This window comes from Sceloporus occidentalis, unplaced genomic scaffold, assembly GCF_023333645.1.
Source record: "Sceloporus occidentalis isolate IW3139 unplaced genomic scaffold, rSceOcc1.0.p SCAF_1, whole genome shotgun sequence".
NCBI lineage: Eukaryota > Metazoa > Chordata > Lepidosauria > Squamata > Phrynosomatidae > Sceloporus > Sceloporus occidentalis.
In genome coordinates this window covers 297,733,944-297,753,240 of record NW_028316981.1, presented here as the reverse complement: position 1 = coordinate 297,753,240, position 19,297 = coordinate 297,733,944, and the positions used below count along the sequence as shown (strand labels likewise).

At 41.1% G+C, this 19,297-nt stretch overlaps 1 protein-coding gene across 1 annotated transcript in view; it reads right to left on the bottom strand.

Moving 5' to 3' along the window:
* Positions 1-19,297, bottom strand: part of ADAMTS12 (ADAM metallopeptidase with thrombospondin type 1 motif 12) — a 213,862-nt gene that overhangs the window by 23,333 nt on the left and 171,232 nt on the right. Inside the window, 3 exon segments of the mRNA XM_089496788.1 lie at positions 4,126-4,278; positions 6,474-7,574; positions 11,261-11,471. Coding sequence (XP_089352914.1) covers positions 4,126-4,278; positions 6,474-7,574; positions 11,261-11,471 — 1,465 coding nt within the window.

Here is a 19,297-nt window from a genome sequence, read left to right as displayed (position 1 = left end):
TCAATTAGAAGATTTAAACAAACCAATTAGTAATATGGAAGTTAGGACTGCAATCGATAACTTAAAAAATGGCAAAGCACCAGGGCCTGATGGATTTACTCCCCTTTTTTACAAAACATTCAAAGAAGAATTAAGTGGACCCCTGCAAAAATTGTTAAATTCTATCATAAAAGAAGGTGTACCTGAAACATGGAAGGAGGCAGATATAACACTAATTCCGAAAGAAGGAAAAGATGCAAATTTAGTTAAAAATTATAGACCGATCTCACTTCTTAATATAGATTATAAAATTTTTTCGGCTATTTTGGCAACCAGATTAAAAAAATTTCTAAAGGACTGTATTGATAAAGATCAAAAAGGATTCCTACCCCAAAGACAATTAAGAGACAACACAAGATTGGTTTTGAACGTAATTGAATTCTATGAAAAACATAATGAAAGAGAATTAGGCCTCCTTCTATTAGACCTGGAAAAAGCATTTGATACAGTAAATTGGAAAACAATCTTCGAAATTTTAGAAAAAATGAAATTGGGTGCAAATTTCATAGGATGGATTAAACAAATTTATAGTGAGCAAAAAGCCAAAATTATAATAAATGGGGAAAAAACAAACTTTATTAAAATTAACAGAGGAACTAGACAGGGTTGCCCGCTTTCCCCCCTATTATTTATTATCATGATTGAGAGACTGATTAAAAGGATCAAAAATAACAATGCCATACAAGGCGTAAGAATAAAGAGACACACCTACAAAATCAGAGCCTTTGCTGACGACTTAGTTGTTTTCTTAAATGATCCCTGTAACAGTGCAAAAGACTTATTGGATACATTAGAAAAGTTTGGAGAAATATCAGGATGTAAATTGAATAAAGAAAAATCTACGATGTTAACAAAAAATATGTCAATAAATAAAGAAAAAATACTGCAGAAAATGTTAGAAATAAAAGTGGAGAGGAAAGCGAAATATTTAGGAATAACAATTTCGAGTAATTTGGGTGAACTATTTGATAACAACTACAAAAAAGTATGGAAAGAAATCAAAGCAAAATTGGAAAAATGGAAAAAATGTAATCTGTCCCTATTAGGGAAAGTGGCAGCTATAAAAATGGTGGTTCTCCCCAAACTTCTATTTCTATTCCAGACTCTCCCAATTATAATCAAAGATAATTTTTTTAAATTATGGCAAAGGGATTTGAGTAATTTTATATGGCAAAAGAAAAGACCAAGAATTAGATTAAAAATTATGCAAGATTTGACGGAAAGAGGAGGATTGGGGTTACCAAATTTAAAACTATATTTTGAAGCATGCTGTCTAATGTGGCTAAAAGAATGGATACTATTAAAAGAGGAAGAGTTGTTGGAAATAGAAGGAGAGAACCTACCCTTTGGCTGGCACGCTTATCTGGGATATGATAAGATCAAAGCAAATAAAGACTTTAATTTACACTGTATAAGAAGAACACTTTTCAAAACCTGGAACAAATACAAATATAGAATTATGACAAAATTCCCCTCATGGTTTTCCCCACAAGAAGCAATTCAAAGACGCGAAACAAGGCAAACTACAAAGTGGTTAACGTATGCTAAAATAATGAAGAAAGATGAAATGGGAAGGTTGGGACTTAAAACTCAAGAAGAACTAGCCAAAGAAGGAATCAATCTAGACTGGTTTAGCTATTGGCAAATTAGAGAAAGAGTTAAATTAGATTCCAAAACATTAGGTTTTGAGGAGAAAAAAAGTGAATTCGGAAAGATAATAGAAAAAGAAAACCCAAGATGGATAAAAGAATTTTACACACTATTATTAAATTGGCAACAAGAAGATGAAATAGTAAAAGGAAATATGATTCAATGGGCGAAAAATTTCGGGTATCCCTTAAATATGGACAGATGGGAAAAGGTTTGGAAAAAGAGATTAAAATATTCGGCATCCCAAAGCTTAAAAGAAAGTTATTACAAAACATTTTTTCGATGGTATCTGACCCCTGAAAGAATATCCAAAATTTACAAATCAACAAGTAACCTATGTTGGAAGTGTCAAAAAGAACCTGGAACCCTATATCATTGTTTGTGGACATGTAAATTGGTTAAAGAATACTGGAAAAAAGTGCACGAGACGATTAATTCAATTTTTCAAACTAATATAAAATTTTTACCAGAAACTTTTTTACTAAATATGTGGGAGGAGGAAGTGGATAGGAAATATGGAAAGATCTTATATTATTTAATTTCGACGGCAAGATTGGCTTTGACACAAAAGTGGAAAGGGAAAACAATTCCAAGTAGGAGAGATTGGTTAAGTAGGCTATACGAGGCAATCGAGATGGACAAAATGACATTAATACTTAGAGATCATGTAGTGGACGAAGTAGAAGACAAATGGAATATAGTTTTGAAATACCTAGAGAAGGAATGGGGAAAAATAGCAACAGTGGGATTTAAAATACAATAATAATAAGTTAGAAGATAGAAACATGCACGTGTGAAAGATTGATCTAATGACAAAGTTAAGAGAGTAAAGTAAATACTCTAATGTAGGATTTGAAGAATTGCAAAGAAAAAGGAAATATTAAATTAGAATGGGATACGTAGAGGATCAAAAATAGGGAGTAACAAAATCTAAATAATCTGAGGTTCAAAGATAAGGAGAAAAAGAGATATATATATATATATTACTGCTGTGGATTGATCTCAAATAAAGAAATGAATATAAAGAAATAAAAGGGACACTCAAAGTAGAAAAGACAAAGATATCTAGTAAGATTAGAGAGAGAAGTCAGGGAAGAATGAAGTGAATGAAGGTAGAGGATGGAGGAAGAGTGTTTAAGAGAATGTAAAGTAAGTGATGGAAGGTGAGAGTAAGTGGTAGAAGAAGAGGAGAAAGTGACAGAGTGAAGATTTGTAAGCGTGAAGATGAAGGCGTAGTAATCGCAGGGAATGGGGAACTGGAAAAGAAAAGTAAGTAGTAATAAGGGGGAAGAGGTTTTAGAAGGAATTTGAAGGAAAGAGAAGGAAACAATGGAGGATCAAAGATAGTTAAGATGAGAAGGAAAGAAGCAGAAGATGGTTAAGAAGTAAAGCAAGGAATAGGAGAAGGGAAAGATGTAGAAGGGAAATATAGGAGTGGGAAAAGAAAGTGATCATAGAGCAATATTCCCTATATAAAAACGTATTATTTTAATGATGGGTTATCTCTCAATATATCATTATTACTATTTTCTCTTTTTGAATTCCCATTGTAAGTAGGTTAATGCATCGAGTATGTAAGTGTGTTATTGTGTATGTTTGGTGTTTGTATATTTGATTGTCTGTTTTATGTTTCAATAAAATAAAAATTAAAAAAAAATAGTGCAATTTAAAAACCATATAAAAGCATAAAAAGTATAAAGTTTAAAAAGTAATTAAGCACTTAAAAAGGTTAAAACAACTATGCATTTAATATATTAAAATGTATGAAAAACTATATACAAACGTTGACAATTGACTTGCACAGCATTTAAAAGCCCAACCCTGATGGAACAAAATGTTTTTAACTGCTGCTGAAAGAAGATGGGGCCTGGACTCTCTAGGGAGGGAGTTTTAGAGGCTGGGAGCAGCCACCAAGAAAGCCCTCTCCCTTGTTTTTCTCTGGATGATCTTAATGCTCTAATGGGCTCTTAAAGGGAGATACAGTCCTTCAAATAACCTGGACCCAGGCTGCATACACATTCGGCATTCCAATTCACTAATGAGGTGGTGTTGTGTATTTTTGTGAGTGTAAAGTTACATTCCAACTTTTTGATGTGTGGCCTTGGCCATAGTGTATAGCTCTTTGAATCAGAGCAAAAGAGAAAGTGGTCTACTTGATTCCCAAAGACATAAATCTAATAAACAAAGAAACTAACCAACAATTTGGTCACTCAGTCTGAATACTAGGAAGAACTCAAAGAGCCATTGTTGTGGTATGCCTTTAGGTTGCATCTGACATATAGTGACCCTAAAGCAAGCTTATCTTGGGGCTTTCCTGGCAAGATTTGTTCAGAAGATTTTCTATTATCGTCCTCTGAGGCTGAGCGTGTGTGCTTTGCCCAAGGTCACCCAGTGGATTTCCATGGCCAAGAGGGACCGTTATCTTGGGGCCATTACCTTGCTCCAGTTGCCAGCTTTCCATTGGGCACATGGGCGGAGGTAGCACCTTCTTGCTGGATCAGGTTTCGTAATATGCTGGCAGTCAGATTCATTCTTGGTGCTGCATTCCACTGCTCTCCAAAAGGCTCCTCCACCACATGAGGTGGAACACTGTAAAATAACAGAGCAATAAAGGACTTTGCTTTGACATTCTTATCTTAATTACATTGCTGGGATGGCCTCTTGAGATGTATATTAAGCATCTCATTTGCAACCCAAGAGCACAGAGAGTAACTGGAAGCAAAAGATAATCATATTCTAGTGTTGGTCTGAAGCATCATATTTAATGTAGGCAGAAATTAGCAGAAAACAATTAACATCCCAACTGAAACATCTGCTGTTTTGTTAGCAATGCACAAAGTCTGCAATCTTTTATGAAAAATTGTGACAATTGCAAAGTAAAAGGTATATGTGAAGGTTGCTTTTCGTCCAAACTCAGCTTTTTGGTGGCTGTTCTTTCCTGCATACTTGACAGCTCAGGGAGATAATGTCAAATATGTGTTATACCTCACCCAGTATTATGTACTCTTTCACATCTGAAAGCTCTTTCATATCAGTTGTGATTATTTTAGTTCACTTCACACTTTTATCCTTTCCAGTGTTGCCTGAAGGCTATAACAAGCATGAAGAGAAAAATAACTTCCTAGAATTGTTTCTTCGGATGGAAATAATTGCATACTGTGGCTAGTATTCCTATGTAGGAAGTGACTTCTCTGCCTTTGTAGGTGAAAGAACCTGTGGCCCTCCTCATCCTTTTTGATTCCATCTCCTCTCAGACTCAGTTACCAGGGTCAACAGGATAGGAAATGGAGCTTAACAATGGAGTTTGCTGTGGCAGATCACCATGTGTCTTTTTGTTTAAATGCCACTATATAAAATTTATAACTAGAAGCCTACTGCTTGCTTGGCAACACAAATCAGTATGTGAATAAAGTAGGTCCTTGGTATCTGCTGGGGTTTGTACTGGGACCATGGATACCAAAATCTATGGATGCTCAAGTCCTGTTATATACAGTGGGGTAGCAAAATGATGTCCCTTACATAAAATCACAAAATCAAGGTTTGCTTTTGGATTTATTTTTTAAAAAACATTTTCAAGTTGTGGATGGTTGAATCCATAGATTCAGAATCTGTGGACATGGAAGGCTGACTGTATTGTCTTATGTTTGGGGAGGTGATGTGAGAGGAAACACAGCTCAGTAGTATGGCATATATTATGTATATTTTGCATTCAGAAAATTTTAGATGCAGTCTCCACACCTCAGCTGTAAGTATCACCTAGCAGGCAATGGAAAAATTACCTGGACAAGAGACAGGGAATAAGTGTATTCAGTGAACATTTTAGAACAAACTTAACATCACAAATCAATATACACAATGAAAACAGAGTTTGTGTACTTTTCTAATTTTTGCAACAACATCTTCTAATTATACTTATTTTAAAGATGCACAAGGAGCCCCAGGGCCGAAATCCTTGAGTCCCTAGGATTCCAGCTATCGGGGGGGGGAAAACCCACAATTTTTAAAATGTCAGCTTGGCAAATACCCGCAGGAGGCACAGTTTGCCATTTAAAGACAGCCCAGAACGCAAACAGTCTTTTAAAAAGAAAAGGGAAGTGATAATCCTGTCATTTCCTTTTTTAAAATAGTCTTTTTCTAATTTGAGGTACGACTGAAGGGGTTGTAACTACTATTCAGTTTCCTGAATTTTGTGATTTTATTTGTATATTATAAATAGGTTTGATTTGATCTGTTATCACAATATTTATTTACTAGCATAACTAGCTGCTGGGACACTGCTACATCTGTGAACTTGTGTGTCCCATCATCTTCCCACAGCTACATTCCCCTCTAGCATATTAACCTTCTTGTCATAAATCCAGACAAGCATGCAGACTATCTGTAGAAAAGGGAGTTTCAATAGGGGTAATACAAGGCCTAATTTGTAGAAGGCCTAATTTGTAGAAGGCCTAATTACCCCATTGACATCAGATTCTGACTGATCTGAGCCCTGGCACATACTTGGATAGGAGATTGTCAACGGATCCCAGCTTCAGGCTTTAGTTCAGAGAAAGGAACTGGAAAACCACATCTGAGTATTTCTTGCCTATGAAAGACCTATGAAATTCATAGGGTCATCATAAGTCGACAGGCATCTTGAAGGTACATGCACAAACTAAAAAGTGATTTGTAGATACAGGATACAGAAAAGAGTTGTTTTTTTAAGAAAAAAAATACCAATGCAACTAAAGGTTGCATTCTCCATGATAAAAACAACCATAATGTAAAAAACCAGCAATACTCACTTCACTCCAGTTCCCCACTATCCAATAAGCATCAGTATGAGAGTTCATGGAATCTTCTGGATCCGAGTTGTTCCACAAAATTGTCTTGAAAGCTTTCTCCTGATTTGTTGGAACATGGGAGTCTTGCAGAAATGGGCTCTTCGTGGGCCAGCTGGATGTTCCATCACTAGATTTTGGTGTTGTTTTGTTCTCATCTTTCAATGTATCATCCAACTGTGCTGGTTCTTCTGTAACAGGATTTGTTGTTGTTGGTGTATTTATTTGAACAGGAAGCTTTTGGGGACCTATGGTTGTCAGCAAAACTTCTCCTGTTATTGGAATAACAGGAACCTGGCTAGAAGACTCAGAGTGATAAACTGTGGGTGAGGTTGTTGAGGTCTGGCCAGTAAGAGAAAATCTTCTTGTTGCCTGTTCATTCTTGACTTTGTCCTTTGTTCCTCCATCAGTACTATTAGACACTTTGTTGGATACTTCAGTTGAATAATTGTACTCTGGGGTCACAACCCAAGACACGGGGTCAGTAATAATGGAGTCCTTATTTATATAACTGGCCTCTGAAGAATTGCAGGGCTTTATGATGGAGATGTTCCCCACATTTGTAAAATTTGAAACAGTTGAATTATTTGTCAGTGGTCTCCAAGTGCTATTTTTCAGTGAACTGTTATCACTAAATACATAGGAATAATCTTTGCGAATGCTTGAGCTGCTGGAATTACTTTCTATTTTTGTTGTCACTTCCAAGTCTTCCTGTTGCAAAGAATTCATAGGACCAAATGACGTGGGTATTAAAGTAACATTTGCAGGCTGAGCTGTGTTTGTGGAAGTGGAAGTGGAGATAGTGGTGGTTAAGATTCTTGGCCTTGGATTTTGGGTCGGCAAATCATTCACAGGGTCTCTTCTGTTATTGGAGCCAATTCTCCTGATTATTTTTCCATTGAGCAGTTTCAAATGAGGTATCAGTGGTCGTCTGGTGGGTGGGCACTGCTGGAGACCACACAGAGCTTTGGAATGAGGTTTCTTTGAAATATCACAGGGTTCTCCATTATTTTTGGGACAGGTGATATTACGAGTACGTACTCCTCCACCACAAGTAACTGTACACTGCAAAACAAACAAACAGTCCTTAGATATCATGTCAGTTTTTCCATCTCTAGTCATACCAATCCATTTACAAATCTCAATCTGCTCTAAAGGCTAAATTCAGGAACTCTTGGTTTTTTTATCCTGCAATCTATGTGGTGAACTATTGGAACTGCAACTGGGAACATCCCTCCTGGAAGGATGGGCTCAAACATTTTTCTGTTTAGAATGAGACCTTTATGGAGCAACAAGTTTTTTGTGGCTCTGGTGTAAAGAACTTTTTTCTAAGGATATTGTTGCTAGCATTCCTCCAGTCCATCTGCCTTGGTCCAGGCCTCGGAGGTGGAGAAGATCTGCTGGACCTGATCCTATTTCTCACCACCACTCCCTTCTCCTTATGTGTCGTGTCTTTTTAGATTGTAAGTCTGAGGGCAGGGAACCGTCTGACTAAAAGATTGTATGTACAGCGCTGTGTAAATTTACAGCGCTTTATAAATAAAAGTTAATAATAATAATAATAATAATAATAATAATAATATACAGACAGAATTCTCTTGCCCAGAAGCTGCTGTTAAAACAAACCAGTGATGGCTATTGCTGACCAGTGTTGTGTCTCTAGATTATGACTACCATTTAAGCAGTCTTCAGTAGCTGTTTTTAACTCTGTGCCAGTTGCCAATGTGCCTCTGGCATAATGACTTTACTAAAAGAAGAAAGTCAAATGTCTTCCTGCAAACACTGAAAGAAAATGCAAGGGCTTACAAAGTTGTATAGGACAGGAATGTGCTGTCAGTGATGTGTATAGCAGCTGTGTCCCCCTGCCACCCATGTCCTGAACTGTCATGTGAAGGGTCTATATGCACATATACCAGTAGGAACATGGAGCAATTTCACACAAATAAGGACTTTGATTAGATCAGTCCCACCATCCTTTTGGAAGAGTTCTAAGTACAGAGACCATTTGGCAAAAGAGAATTCCTTCACAAGCTCTCTGCCTGTGTAGATAGTTAGAGCATGGCTCCCACATAAAATGAGAAAAGGTTATCCTTATTATTATTATTAACCTTTATTTATAAAGCGCTGTAAATTTACACAGCGCTGTACATCCTGTGCAATTCCACAATTCTCTAATAAGTGTATATGTCTCTCTTTGTGTACTTTGACCTTTCCTAAAGCCACTGAATTAAAATCAGAAATTGTATAATTTACAGTTGGCCCTCTGCATCCACAGAGTCTTTATTGATGGGTTCAACCATCCATGGCTTGAACATATTCATATATACATTCACACACACACACACACACACACACACACACACACACACACACACAAATCAAAATCTTGATTTTGCCATTTTATATAAGGGGCACCATTTTACCATGCCACTGTATTTAATTGGATTTCATCATTCATGGATTTTGGTATCTGGTGTGTGTGTGTCCTGGAACCAAACCTCAGCAGAAACCAAGAGCCCATTGTATTTATTTTTAAAAAGCCTACAAATCCAAGTATCTTCTAACCAACCTGACCACTCGGGATTCTGGGAGCTACCTAAAATGTGTCCCTGCTCTGAACAAGACCCTGAATTCTGCTGGTTAGTCCCAACTAGCATATACCCATGGACTCAATTACTAAATGCCGAATGAACGGATAAGTAAACCTGATTCAACATTTGTACTCTTGTTGAAACTAATAATAGGATTTAGGCTGATATCTGGATTTACATATGTCACCTTGAAAACGCTAAAATTTTCTAAATGAAAAAGAAACAAAAACCAAAACATTTCACACAATTTTCATTATGATCTTGGATTTCATGAAACTTTTCACTCTTTTCTTCTAGGGTTGCTAGAATGAAAGAGGGCTTCTGTACCTATAACAGTCATGCAGAAGGGTGAATTTCAGCACATGTTTGCTTATTACCTGGTTGTGTGACAAGGAACAAATGCTGAAATTCCCTCTTCTAGGCAATCAATAAAGATACAGGAACCCTTCCAGTTTTCACTCTGGCAATCCTGTGCCCTTATTACCCTTCCCTAGTTATCCTTCTTAGCAGATGCCAAACTGTCATGCCATATCTGGAACTGCTTCACAGGAAACTAGGATATAGTGCCTGAACACAGAATTATAATATAGATGTTATGCTTAATCAACAACATGAGCTGAAATTAACATTTAATTCAGTTCCTACCAGCATCACATTTTCATTTGTACAGAAATGAAAAGAGGGAGCTGAGAAGGCACACAAAATGGTCAATGGAGGGATTTTGGTAAAAGTATATTCAAATTTAAGCCTTCAGTTAATTCTTGCATGAATGAAGAAGTGAAGGCTTGAAGGCATTGGGACTAGGAGAAACACATCCGCTAAGCATTTGTTACTAATTAATCACAGCAAAGTCAAGTCAGGACCTCTCCACAACAAATCCTGCAAAACGTGGCATTTCAGATTTAAGTTCATAAGGGAATAGAATAGAATTTCATAAGGGAATAGAATTCTTATGAGCATTGTTTGATTTTTTTAAAATAATAATAATAATAATGGATAAGCTATTTATTCATAAAACAGGAGGTGCAGCACTTTTTCTTTGCAAAGAGAGAAGTATTTCTGGTCCATATCAGTTTCATATGTAATTATTCTTTTTCGTTTTATTTATGTGTTGGAGAACATTAATCTGTGATCATTATTATTAAAATCTGGATGGCCCATATTTTAATGTGTATACAAAGGTTTCCAACAAAATTTCCTGAAGATACTTTCTTTCAAAATGTACATTTCAAAATACAGTTTGATGAATATAGTTTAAAAGTCAGGCACTGCCTTACAACATTTGGAGAAGTGCAAAATCTGAAAGATAATGATGTTCTAATTCACACATCAGCCTAGGAGCTGTGGATCAGGTTAATCCATACTGGAATACACACAAGCATTTATTCCTTCCTCTTCCTCAGTCCTTTGCTCATTGCACAGGGCTACATTAATACCAGCAGAGGTGTGTGTACCATTGAGCTCACAGTGCACTAGGTGCTATGAATCTTTGCTAATTTTGGTCTTGCAGAGCAAGAGCAATCCAATGTTTATCCACTGCTACAAACCGTTAGTAGGAGACAGCAATCTTGGAAACCAGGAAACAGTTCTCCAGAGGGAACAAATTGTTGAGATCCTGCCAGCTTTGGATGTTACCAGGGAGCAGCCAAGAACTTATAGTGAGCTGAACCTCTGCCACCACGAGGATGCGTTTTAGACTTCTTGTTAGCATCATGGCCAGACATTAACAACTATCCAGTGGTGTGAAATTAAAGACATTGTTGGATATTTGTATTAATCATTTTGTTGAACACTTTTTTTGGGCATTCTTTTGCAGTTTTGAGGCTGGGAAAACACATGAAGGCTGAGAACTAGCCGGGGGTGTGTGTGAATTTTTCTCTGTTGCTAACCTAATTGCACAGTCCTCATAGCTATTAGGGGGGAGACGGACCATGGACATTATCAGACCAACAAAAAAAGGGGGAACATAGCAGTATGCTCCCATCAATATTACGCAATATTGCAAAGATGATCACACGACGTAGCACGATTATCCTATGAATAAAGAGACCATTGCCAGTATATATAAGCTCACAGCTTACTCTGGCTGCTCTGAAATGTGTTGAAGAAATGGTGGGTACAAATGTTAGCGAAGAAAAAAGGTTGGTTATGTAAACTCACCTCAGTCCAGTTGCTTACTGTCCAGTCAGATGGGCAGAGGATATCCCTGTTGCATGAAAGGCGAGTCTTTGGTTTCAGCAGATGCTGGCATTCTTCAGCTGGCAAAGCTTGCTCATCAAACCCTACTGCTTGGATGCAGAGGACAGTTCTTTTCTTCTCACCTGCTGGACCACAGGTAGCTGAGCATTTCTGCCATTCTCCTGCCCACCATCTGAAGAAAAAGCCAAAAGAGAATGGAGGTCAGCAAAAGGGACATGGACACTAAACCAGAGGATGAATAGCATTTAACATAGCCTTTTATCCCTCATCATCATCACGCTCTTTTCATACTTTGTCACAGTATCTCTTAAGGGTTTACACATTCATTTCATAAAGGCTTTCACATGTCCGCCGCAGCATATCCAAAACCATCTCAATAATAAAACATAGCCAGGTATATATTTTCAACTGTTTGAGGAACTATACATTTCTAACAAGTTTCTGTGAATCCCCTTGAGCATTGTTAATATTTTAACAGCATCTGTTATGATAAACCTGTTAACTGGCATCAAAGCAAGCATAATGGAACATATATTTATATTTTATATCTATTTCAGAACAACCTTGCCAGTACCCATATATCAGCATGTTAAGCAGCATGTTAAGGAGTTACACTGGTGCCTCGGGATACGAAATGATCGGGTTACGAAATTTCCGGGATACGAAAAAGTTGGATTGGAAAAAACTGTTTCGGGTTATGAAATATTTTTCGGGTTACGAAATACATTTCGGCGCGAAATTCAAATGCTGCAAAGTGCAGCTATAGGCTAACGGAAAAGTGCTAACGGAAAGCCTTCTCTTAGCTAAGGGGGCTGGGTTAGGGGTTAGCTTTGGTGCGAATTTTGAATTTCGTTAGCAGTAGTGATTGGCTTGAGAAATCAAGCTGATCATCTGGATTGGCTAACGAAATTGGGGGGGGTGGCCTGGCTTCAGAAACAAAAGCCGGCTTCCATTGATCAGCCCTCTTTGTCTGGCCTTGTGGACTGGAGAGGAAGAGTTGCTTCTGAACTCTAACTCTTTGTTCCAGTGGAGGCTTGGACTTTTTCTGGCTTTCTGCCTTTGGACTTGTTCTGGCTTTCTGCCTTTGGACTTGTTCTGGCTTTCTGCCTTTGGACTTGTTCTGGCTTTCTGCCTTTGGACTGTACACTTCGGATCAAGACCTGCCATCAGGAATTTCTCTACAGGTAGGTGGATGGATTTCTACCTTCTCCTTGTGGGGTGAGACAGTGTGACCATGCTTTTGCTGTGGGGTGGTGGGGTGCTTTGCTCATGTTTTCAAAGTGTGGGGTGTGAGTTTTGCATGTTTGGCCTTGATTTGATGTGGGCCAGAGAGTGTGACTTTGGGGTTGCATTTTCAGATTTGGGGGTTTTGGCCTTTGAGTTTGGGTTCTGGGGTGCTTTGGTCATGGCTGTTATGATTTGAGAGTGTGGGATGTGAGTTTTGCATGTTTGGCCTTGATTTGATGTGGGCCAGAGAGTGTGACTTTGGGGTTGCATTTTCAGATTTGGGGGTTTTGGCCTTTGAGTTTGGGTTCTGGGGTGCTTTGGTCATGGCTGTGATGATTTGAGAGTGTGGGATGTGAGTTTTGCATGTTTGGCCTTGATTTGATGTGGGCCAGAGAGTGTGACTTTGGGGTTGCATTTTCAGATTTGGGGGTTTTGGCCTTTGAGTTTGGGTTCTGGGGTGCTTTGGTCATGGCTGTGATGTTTTCAAAGTGTGGGATGTGAGTTTTGCATGTTTGGCCTTGATTTGATGTGGGCCAGAGAGTGTGACTTTGGGGTTGCATTTTCAGATTTGGGGGTTTTGGCCTTTGAGTTTGGGTTCTGGGGTGCTTTGGTCATGGCTGTGATGTTTTCAAAGTGTGGGATGTGAGTTTTGCATGTTTGGCCTTGATTTGATGTGGGCCACAGAGTGTGACTTTGGGGTTGCATTTTTAGATTTGGGGTTTCTGGCCTTTGAGTTTGGGTTCTGGGGTGCTTTGGTCATGGCTGTGATGATTTGAGAGTGTGGGATGTGAGTTTTGCATGTTTGGCCTTGATTTGATGTGGGCCAGAGAGTGTGACTTTGGGGTTGCATTTTTAGATTTGGGGTTTCTGGCCTTTGAGTTTGGGTTCTGGGGTGGTTTGGTCATGGCTGTGATGATTTCAGAGTGTGGGATGTGAGTTTTGCATGTTTGGCCTTGATTTGATGTGGGCCAGAGAGTGTGACTTTGGGGTTGCATTTTTAGATTTGGGGTTTCTGGCCTTTGAGTTTGGGTTCTGGGGTGCTTTGGTCATGGCTGTGATGATTTGAGAGTGTGGGATGTGAGTTTTGCATGTTTGGCCTTGATTTGATGTGGGCCAGAGAGTGTGACTTTGGGGTTGCATTTTTAGATTTGGGGTTTCTGGCCTTTGAGTTTGGGTTCTGGGGTGGTTTGGTCATGGCTGTGATGATTTGAGAGTGTGGGATGTGAGTTTTGCATGTTTGGCCTTGATTTGATGTGGGCCAGAGAGTGTGACTTTGGGGTTGCATTTTTAGATTTGGGGTTTCTGGCCTTTGAGTTTGGGTTCTGGGGTGCTTTGGTCATGGCTGTGATGATTTGAGAGTGTGGGATGTGAGTTTTGCATGTTTGGCCTTGATTTGATGTGGGCCAGAGAGTGTGACTTTGGGGTTGCATTTTTAGATTTGGGGTTTCTGGCCTTTGAGTTTGGGTTCTGGGGTGGTTTGGTCATGGCTGTGATGATTTCAGAGTGTGGGATGTGAGTTTTGCATGTTTGGCCTTGATTTGATGTGGGCCAGAGAGTGTGACTTTGGGGTTGCATTTTTAGATTTGGGGTTTCTGGCCTTTGAGTTTGGGTTCTGGGGTGCTTTGGTCATGGCTGTGATGATTTGAGAGTGTGGGATGTGAGTTTTGCATGTTTGGCCTTGATTTGATGTGGGCCAGAGAGTGTGACTTTGGGGTTGCATTTTTAGATTTGGGGTTTCTGGCCTTTGAGTTTGGGTTCTGGGGTGCTTTGGTCATGGCTGTGATGTTTTCAAAGTGTGGGATGTGAGTTTTGCATGTTTGGCCTTGATTTGATGTGGGCCAGAGAGTGTGACTTTGGGGTTGCATTTTTAGATTTGGGGTTTCTGGCCTTTGAGTTTGGGTTCTGGGGTGCTTTGGTCATGGCTGTGATGATTTGAGAGTGTGGGATGTGAGTTTTGCATGTTTGGCCTTGATTTGATGTGGGCCAGAGAGTGTGACTTTGGGGTTGCATTTTTAGATTTGGGGTTTCTGGCCTTTGAGTTTGGGTTCTGGGGTGCTTTGGTCATGGCTGTGATGATTTGAGAGTGTGGGATGTGAGTTTTGCATGTTTGGCCTTGATTTGATGTGGGCCAGAGAGTGTGACTTTGGGGTTGCATTTTCAGATTTGGGGGTTTTGGCCTTTGAGTTTGGGTTCTGGGGTGCTTTGGTCATGGCTGTGATGTTTTCAAAGTGTGGGATGTGAGTTTTGCATGTTTGGCCTTGATTTGATGTGGGCCAGAGAGTGTGACTTTGGGGTTGCATTTTCAGATTTGGGGGTTTTGGCCTTTGAGTTTGGGTTCTGGGGTGCTTTGGTCATGGCTGTGATGTTTTCAAAGTGTGGGATGTGAGTTTTGCATGTTTGGCCTTGATTTGATGTGGGCCACAGAGTGTGACCTTGGGGGTGGGGGTGGTTTCCAATTGTGGCTTTTGCTCAGTGCCTGTGCCTTTTGTCCTTTTTAGGCTTGAGCTATGGCTCCCAAGAAAGCCACAGATAAAAGCGGCGGTGACAAAAAGAAGAGGGCTCCCTTGTCCTTGGAGGACAAGAAGGAAATCATCGCCAAGCATGAGAGGGGCGTGCGCTTGGTGGACATTGCCAAGGAGTATGGAAGAAACCCTTCTACAATTGGCACTGTCCTCAAGCAGAAGGAGGCCATCAGAGCCGTTGTGGCTCCTGCGAAAGGCGTGACTACGATTGCCAAGCAGAGGACACCAAAGCACGAGGAGATGGAGCGCCTGCTGCTCCTCTGGATTAAAGAAAAGGAGCGAGCCGGGGACACTGTGACCACCTCGGTCATCTGTGAGAAGGCCACCACCATTTTTGAAGACCTGGCCAGCAAGGAGGCAGGCGAAGGAACTTCTTCCCAGGAGGAGCCAGCCACCCCGGAATTCAAAGCCTCACGTGGCTGGTTTGAAAGGTTCAAAAGGAGGACCGGGATCCACTCTGTCGTCCGTCACGGCGAGGCGTCCAGCGCAGACCACCAGGCCGCCGAAGCATTTGTCATCGAGTTCAAGGCCATGGTGGAGGAGGAAGGCTACGTCCCGCAGCAAGTGTTCAATTGCGACGAGACGGGCCTCTTCTGGAAGAAGATGCCTCGCCGCACCTACATCACCCAGGAGGAGAGGAGATTGCCAGGCCACAAGCCTATGAAGGACCGCTTCACACTTGCGTTGTGTGCGAATGCCAGCGGGGACTGTAAGATCAAGCCCCTGTTGGTGTACCACTCGGAAAATCCAAGGGCCTTCAAGACACACAACATTCAAAAGGACAGGTTGCCAGTGATGTGGCGTTCCAATGGCCGCGCATGGGTCACACGCCTCCTTTTCGTGGAGTGGATCAACAGTGTCTTCGCCCCGACTGTGAAGCGGTACCTGGAGGAAGAGGATTTGCCCTTGAAGTGCCTCCTCCTCTTGGACAATGCTCCTGCGCACCCGCCTGGCCTGGAAAAGGACATCCTTGCTGAGTTCTCCTTCATCAAGGTCCAGTTTCTGCCACCCAACACGACCTCCCTCTTGCAACCCATGGACCAGCAGGTCATTGCCAACTTCAAGAAGATCTACACCAAGCACCTCTTCAAGCGGTGTTTTGATGTAACGGAGAGCACACAGCTGACCCTGCGAGAGTTCTGGAAGCAGCATTTTGATATCGTCGTGTGCTTGAAGATGGTGGACTTGGCCTGGCAGGAGATCACCAGGCGCAACCTGATTGCTGCGTGGAGGAAGCTGTGGCCTGATGCTTCTTCCTTGGAAGGGTCACAGACCGAGGGTGCTGAGCCAGGTGAAGAAGAGGTGACTGAGATTGTCTCCATCGCAAGGTCCCTGGGACTTGACGTGGACAACGAGGACGTGGAAGAACTCATCGAGGAGCACAGCGAGGACCTGACAACAGAGGACCTGAAGGCCTTGGCGGCCATGCAACACTCGGCCGTGGATGAGGACGTGCTCCATTTTGACAGGGGCCAGGAGGAGGAGGCGGCGGGGGCATTTTTGCCAACGGCAGAAATTAAAGACATTTTGCGGCAATTCCACAATGTGTCTTCTTATGTTGAGAAGCATCACCCTGAGAAGGTGCTCACCAGCCATGCCATTGCCCATTTTGATAATGTCTGCCTTAGCCATTTTAGGAACCTGCTTAAGGCCCGGCAAAAGCAGACATCCTTGGACCAGTTCTTCACAAAAGAGGGAGAACCGTCATCCAAGAAGGGCAAAGGTGCTGATGACCCTTAAAAAAAACACCAAATTTTAAAAAAAAAATGTTGTTAAAATGGTTAACTTTGTTAAAATGGTTAACTTTGTTAAATTGGCCCGGCAAAAGCAGACATCCTTGGACCAGTTCTTCACAAAAGAGGGAGAACCGTCATCCAAGAAGGGCAAAGGTGCTCAGGACCCTTAAAAAAACACACCAAATTTTAAAAAAAAAAATGTTGTTAAAATGGTTAACTTTGTTAAAATGGTTAACTTTGTTAAATTGGTTGAATTGGTTAAATTGGTTGAATTGGTTAAATTGGTTGAATTGGTTAAATTGGTTAAATTGGTTGAATTGGTTGAATTGGTTGAATTGGTTGAATTGGTTAAATTGGTTGAATTGGTTAAATTGGTTTAAATTTGGTTTTTTGGCTGCCCCTCTCCTCCTCCTGCCTCACTCTGAGATGCCAGGACCAGCAAAGATAAGTCAAAACCTTTTTTTCTTTATCCTTTAGAAACTTTAGAATGGACCTGCATGTCATTCTTAAGCTCTTTAGTGCCTCAGGCAACTTGTATTGTAGGGTACTTAGCTTAATAGGCCTCTATTGTACCTTTGTTTTGACTTGCAGGTTCAGTCTGAGGTCATAGAACGCATTAGTTATTTTCAATGGAAAATGTGTTTCGGGTTACGAAATTTTCGGGTTACGAAAGGAATAGCGGAACGAGTCAGGAACAGCATGGCTTGAAGGCAACATAGTTGCCTTCTTTTCATATGGCACAGACTGCCAAAAGCAGTGTAGTCAAACAATAAAAGATTTAATATACCTCTTAACATGATGCTTGACAATGTAGAAGGCAGTAGGAGAAGAGGAATACTGCATTACAGATGCATAGACTCTATCAAGGAGGCCATGGCTCTGAGTTTCTGGGACATGTGTAGGGCTGTTTATGACAAGGTGACTTGAAGGTCTCTCATTCACAGGGTTGCCGTAAGTCAAAGTCAGCGTGAGGGCCAACTCATTGGTTCCATTTTGTGTGTTCTGCTGAATTTCTCCTGAAGGGTCAAAGCAGTGTGTATTTGGACAGAGAGGTTGGGATGGGTTCAAGATCCAAGGCCTCTCTTCATCCACTGCAGGATTACTTTCCTTTCATCTTCTTTGCGGTCAGTGTTTTGCTAACAGAGAAACTACTGAGGCAAAACTCTCCATCAATCAGCAGAGAACTGCTTTATAAGGTGTATTTCCTCTACCCCTGGACCACCCTCTCTGAGTTTGACTTACACTACACCAGAGCTTGGAAAGGCTACTTTTTTGAACTGGAACTCCCAGAAATCTCCAGCCAGCAGAAGTTTTCCAGGCTCTGATCCTATGGCCCTGTCTGAAAGACTGCAGGATTACTACTTAATCTAATCAATTTGCTAATTAAATATATTTAAACTTTGGTATCTGTTTTGTGAGCCAGCATAGTGTAGTGGTTCGAACATTGGGCTATGACTCTGGAGACCAGGGTTCAAATCCTTGTTTGGCCATAGAAACCTGCTGAGTGACCTTGCACAAATTATCCTTTCTCAGCCACGTCCATGAGGGAAAGGGGGGGGGGGGGAGGCTTTTCTGTTCTATTTCTTTTCTTTAACCAGAATGTGAAGTGGGGGAAGTTCCCCCGCCTCTTTTTTGTGAAAGCCACTGTAAATCACCATCCTTGGAGGTCACACAGTATGAAAACAGGGTCATGCTATGTGCTTGCGCCCCTCTGGCTACCCAGTGGGGCATCTCATGAGATGCTTCACCATGGTACCAGCATAGAGCCCGCCTCAGCATTACTGTTTCCAGTGCTGTGTCACCACCAAGGATGGTGATCTAAATGCGGCATGTTGGGCTCCCATCACAGGAGGCCCAACTGGGCAATTTGGCATCAAAATCACCCAGGACCCCACTAATTGACACTGTCTTTTGTATCATGGCGACTCTGGAAATTTCCTGCTATCTCAGTCCTCTGTATCTGGACTATCCATAACTGTTGTTCCCTGAACCAACAACTCGCTAATTGGGCAGTAATAAACTCTTTTCGCCCAAAATTAAAAGCTAATTTGCATAATTTTCCCAGCATGCCAGCACCCCTCTTCTCCTATGGCCTCGCGGGCTTCAATGCCCTAAACCTGGCCATCCAATAGTCTTCTTCTCTCCCCACATCTGACCCAAACCAACCAATCCCTGTCTACATTCCTTCCTGCTTGCCTCCCTTTTCTCTGTCAATCAACTAAAGGGGAGGGAAGTCCCCAACGCCAAGGTGGCGCCAGCCCCAGAAGTATCTGTCAAAAGCACAGAGGGAATCGAGCCACCACATCCTCTGAGGCCGACAGTTGTTTTTTAAAAAACTGCATCAGGGTCCTCCTCTCCGCATGGACGATTGTCCCTGTTGTAGTGTCCGGTCATCCATCTCACTGTATCCACTGCCCCTCAATGTCCCATGAACCCTCACCCTCTGATATCATGCTGTATGGTGTGTACAGCCAACAGAGGCGGGCCATTAACACACCACTACAGAAAAATGT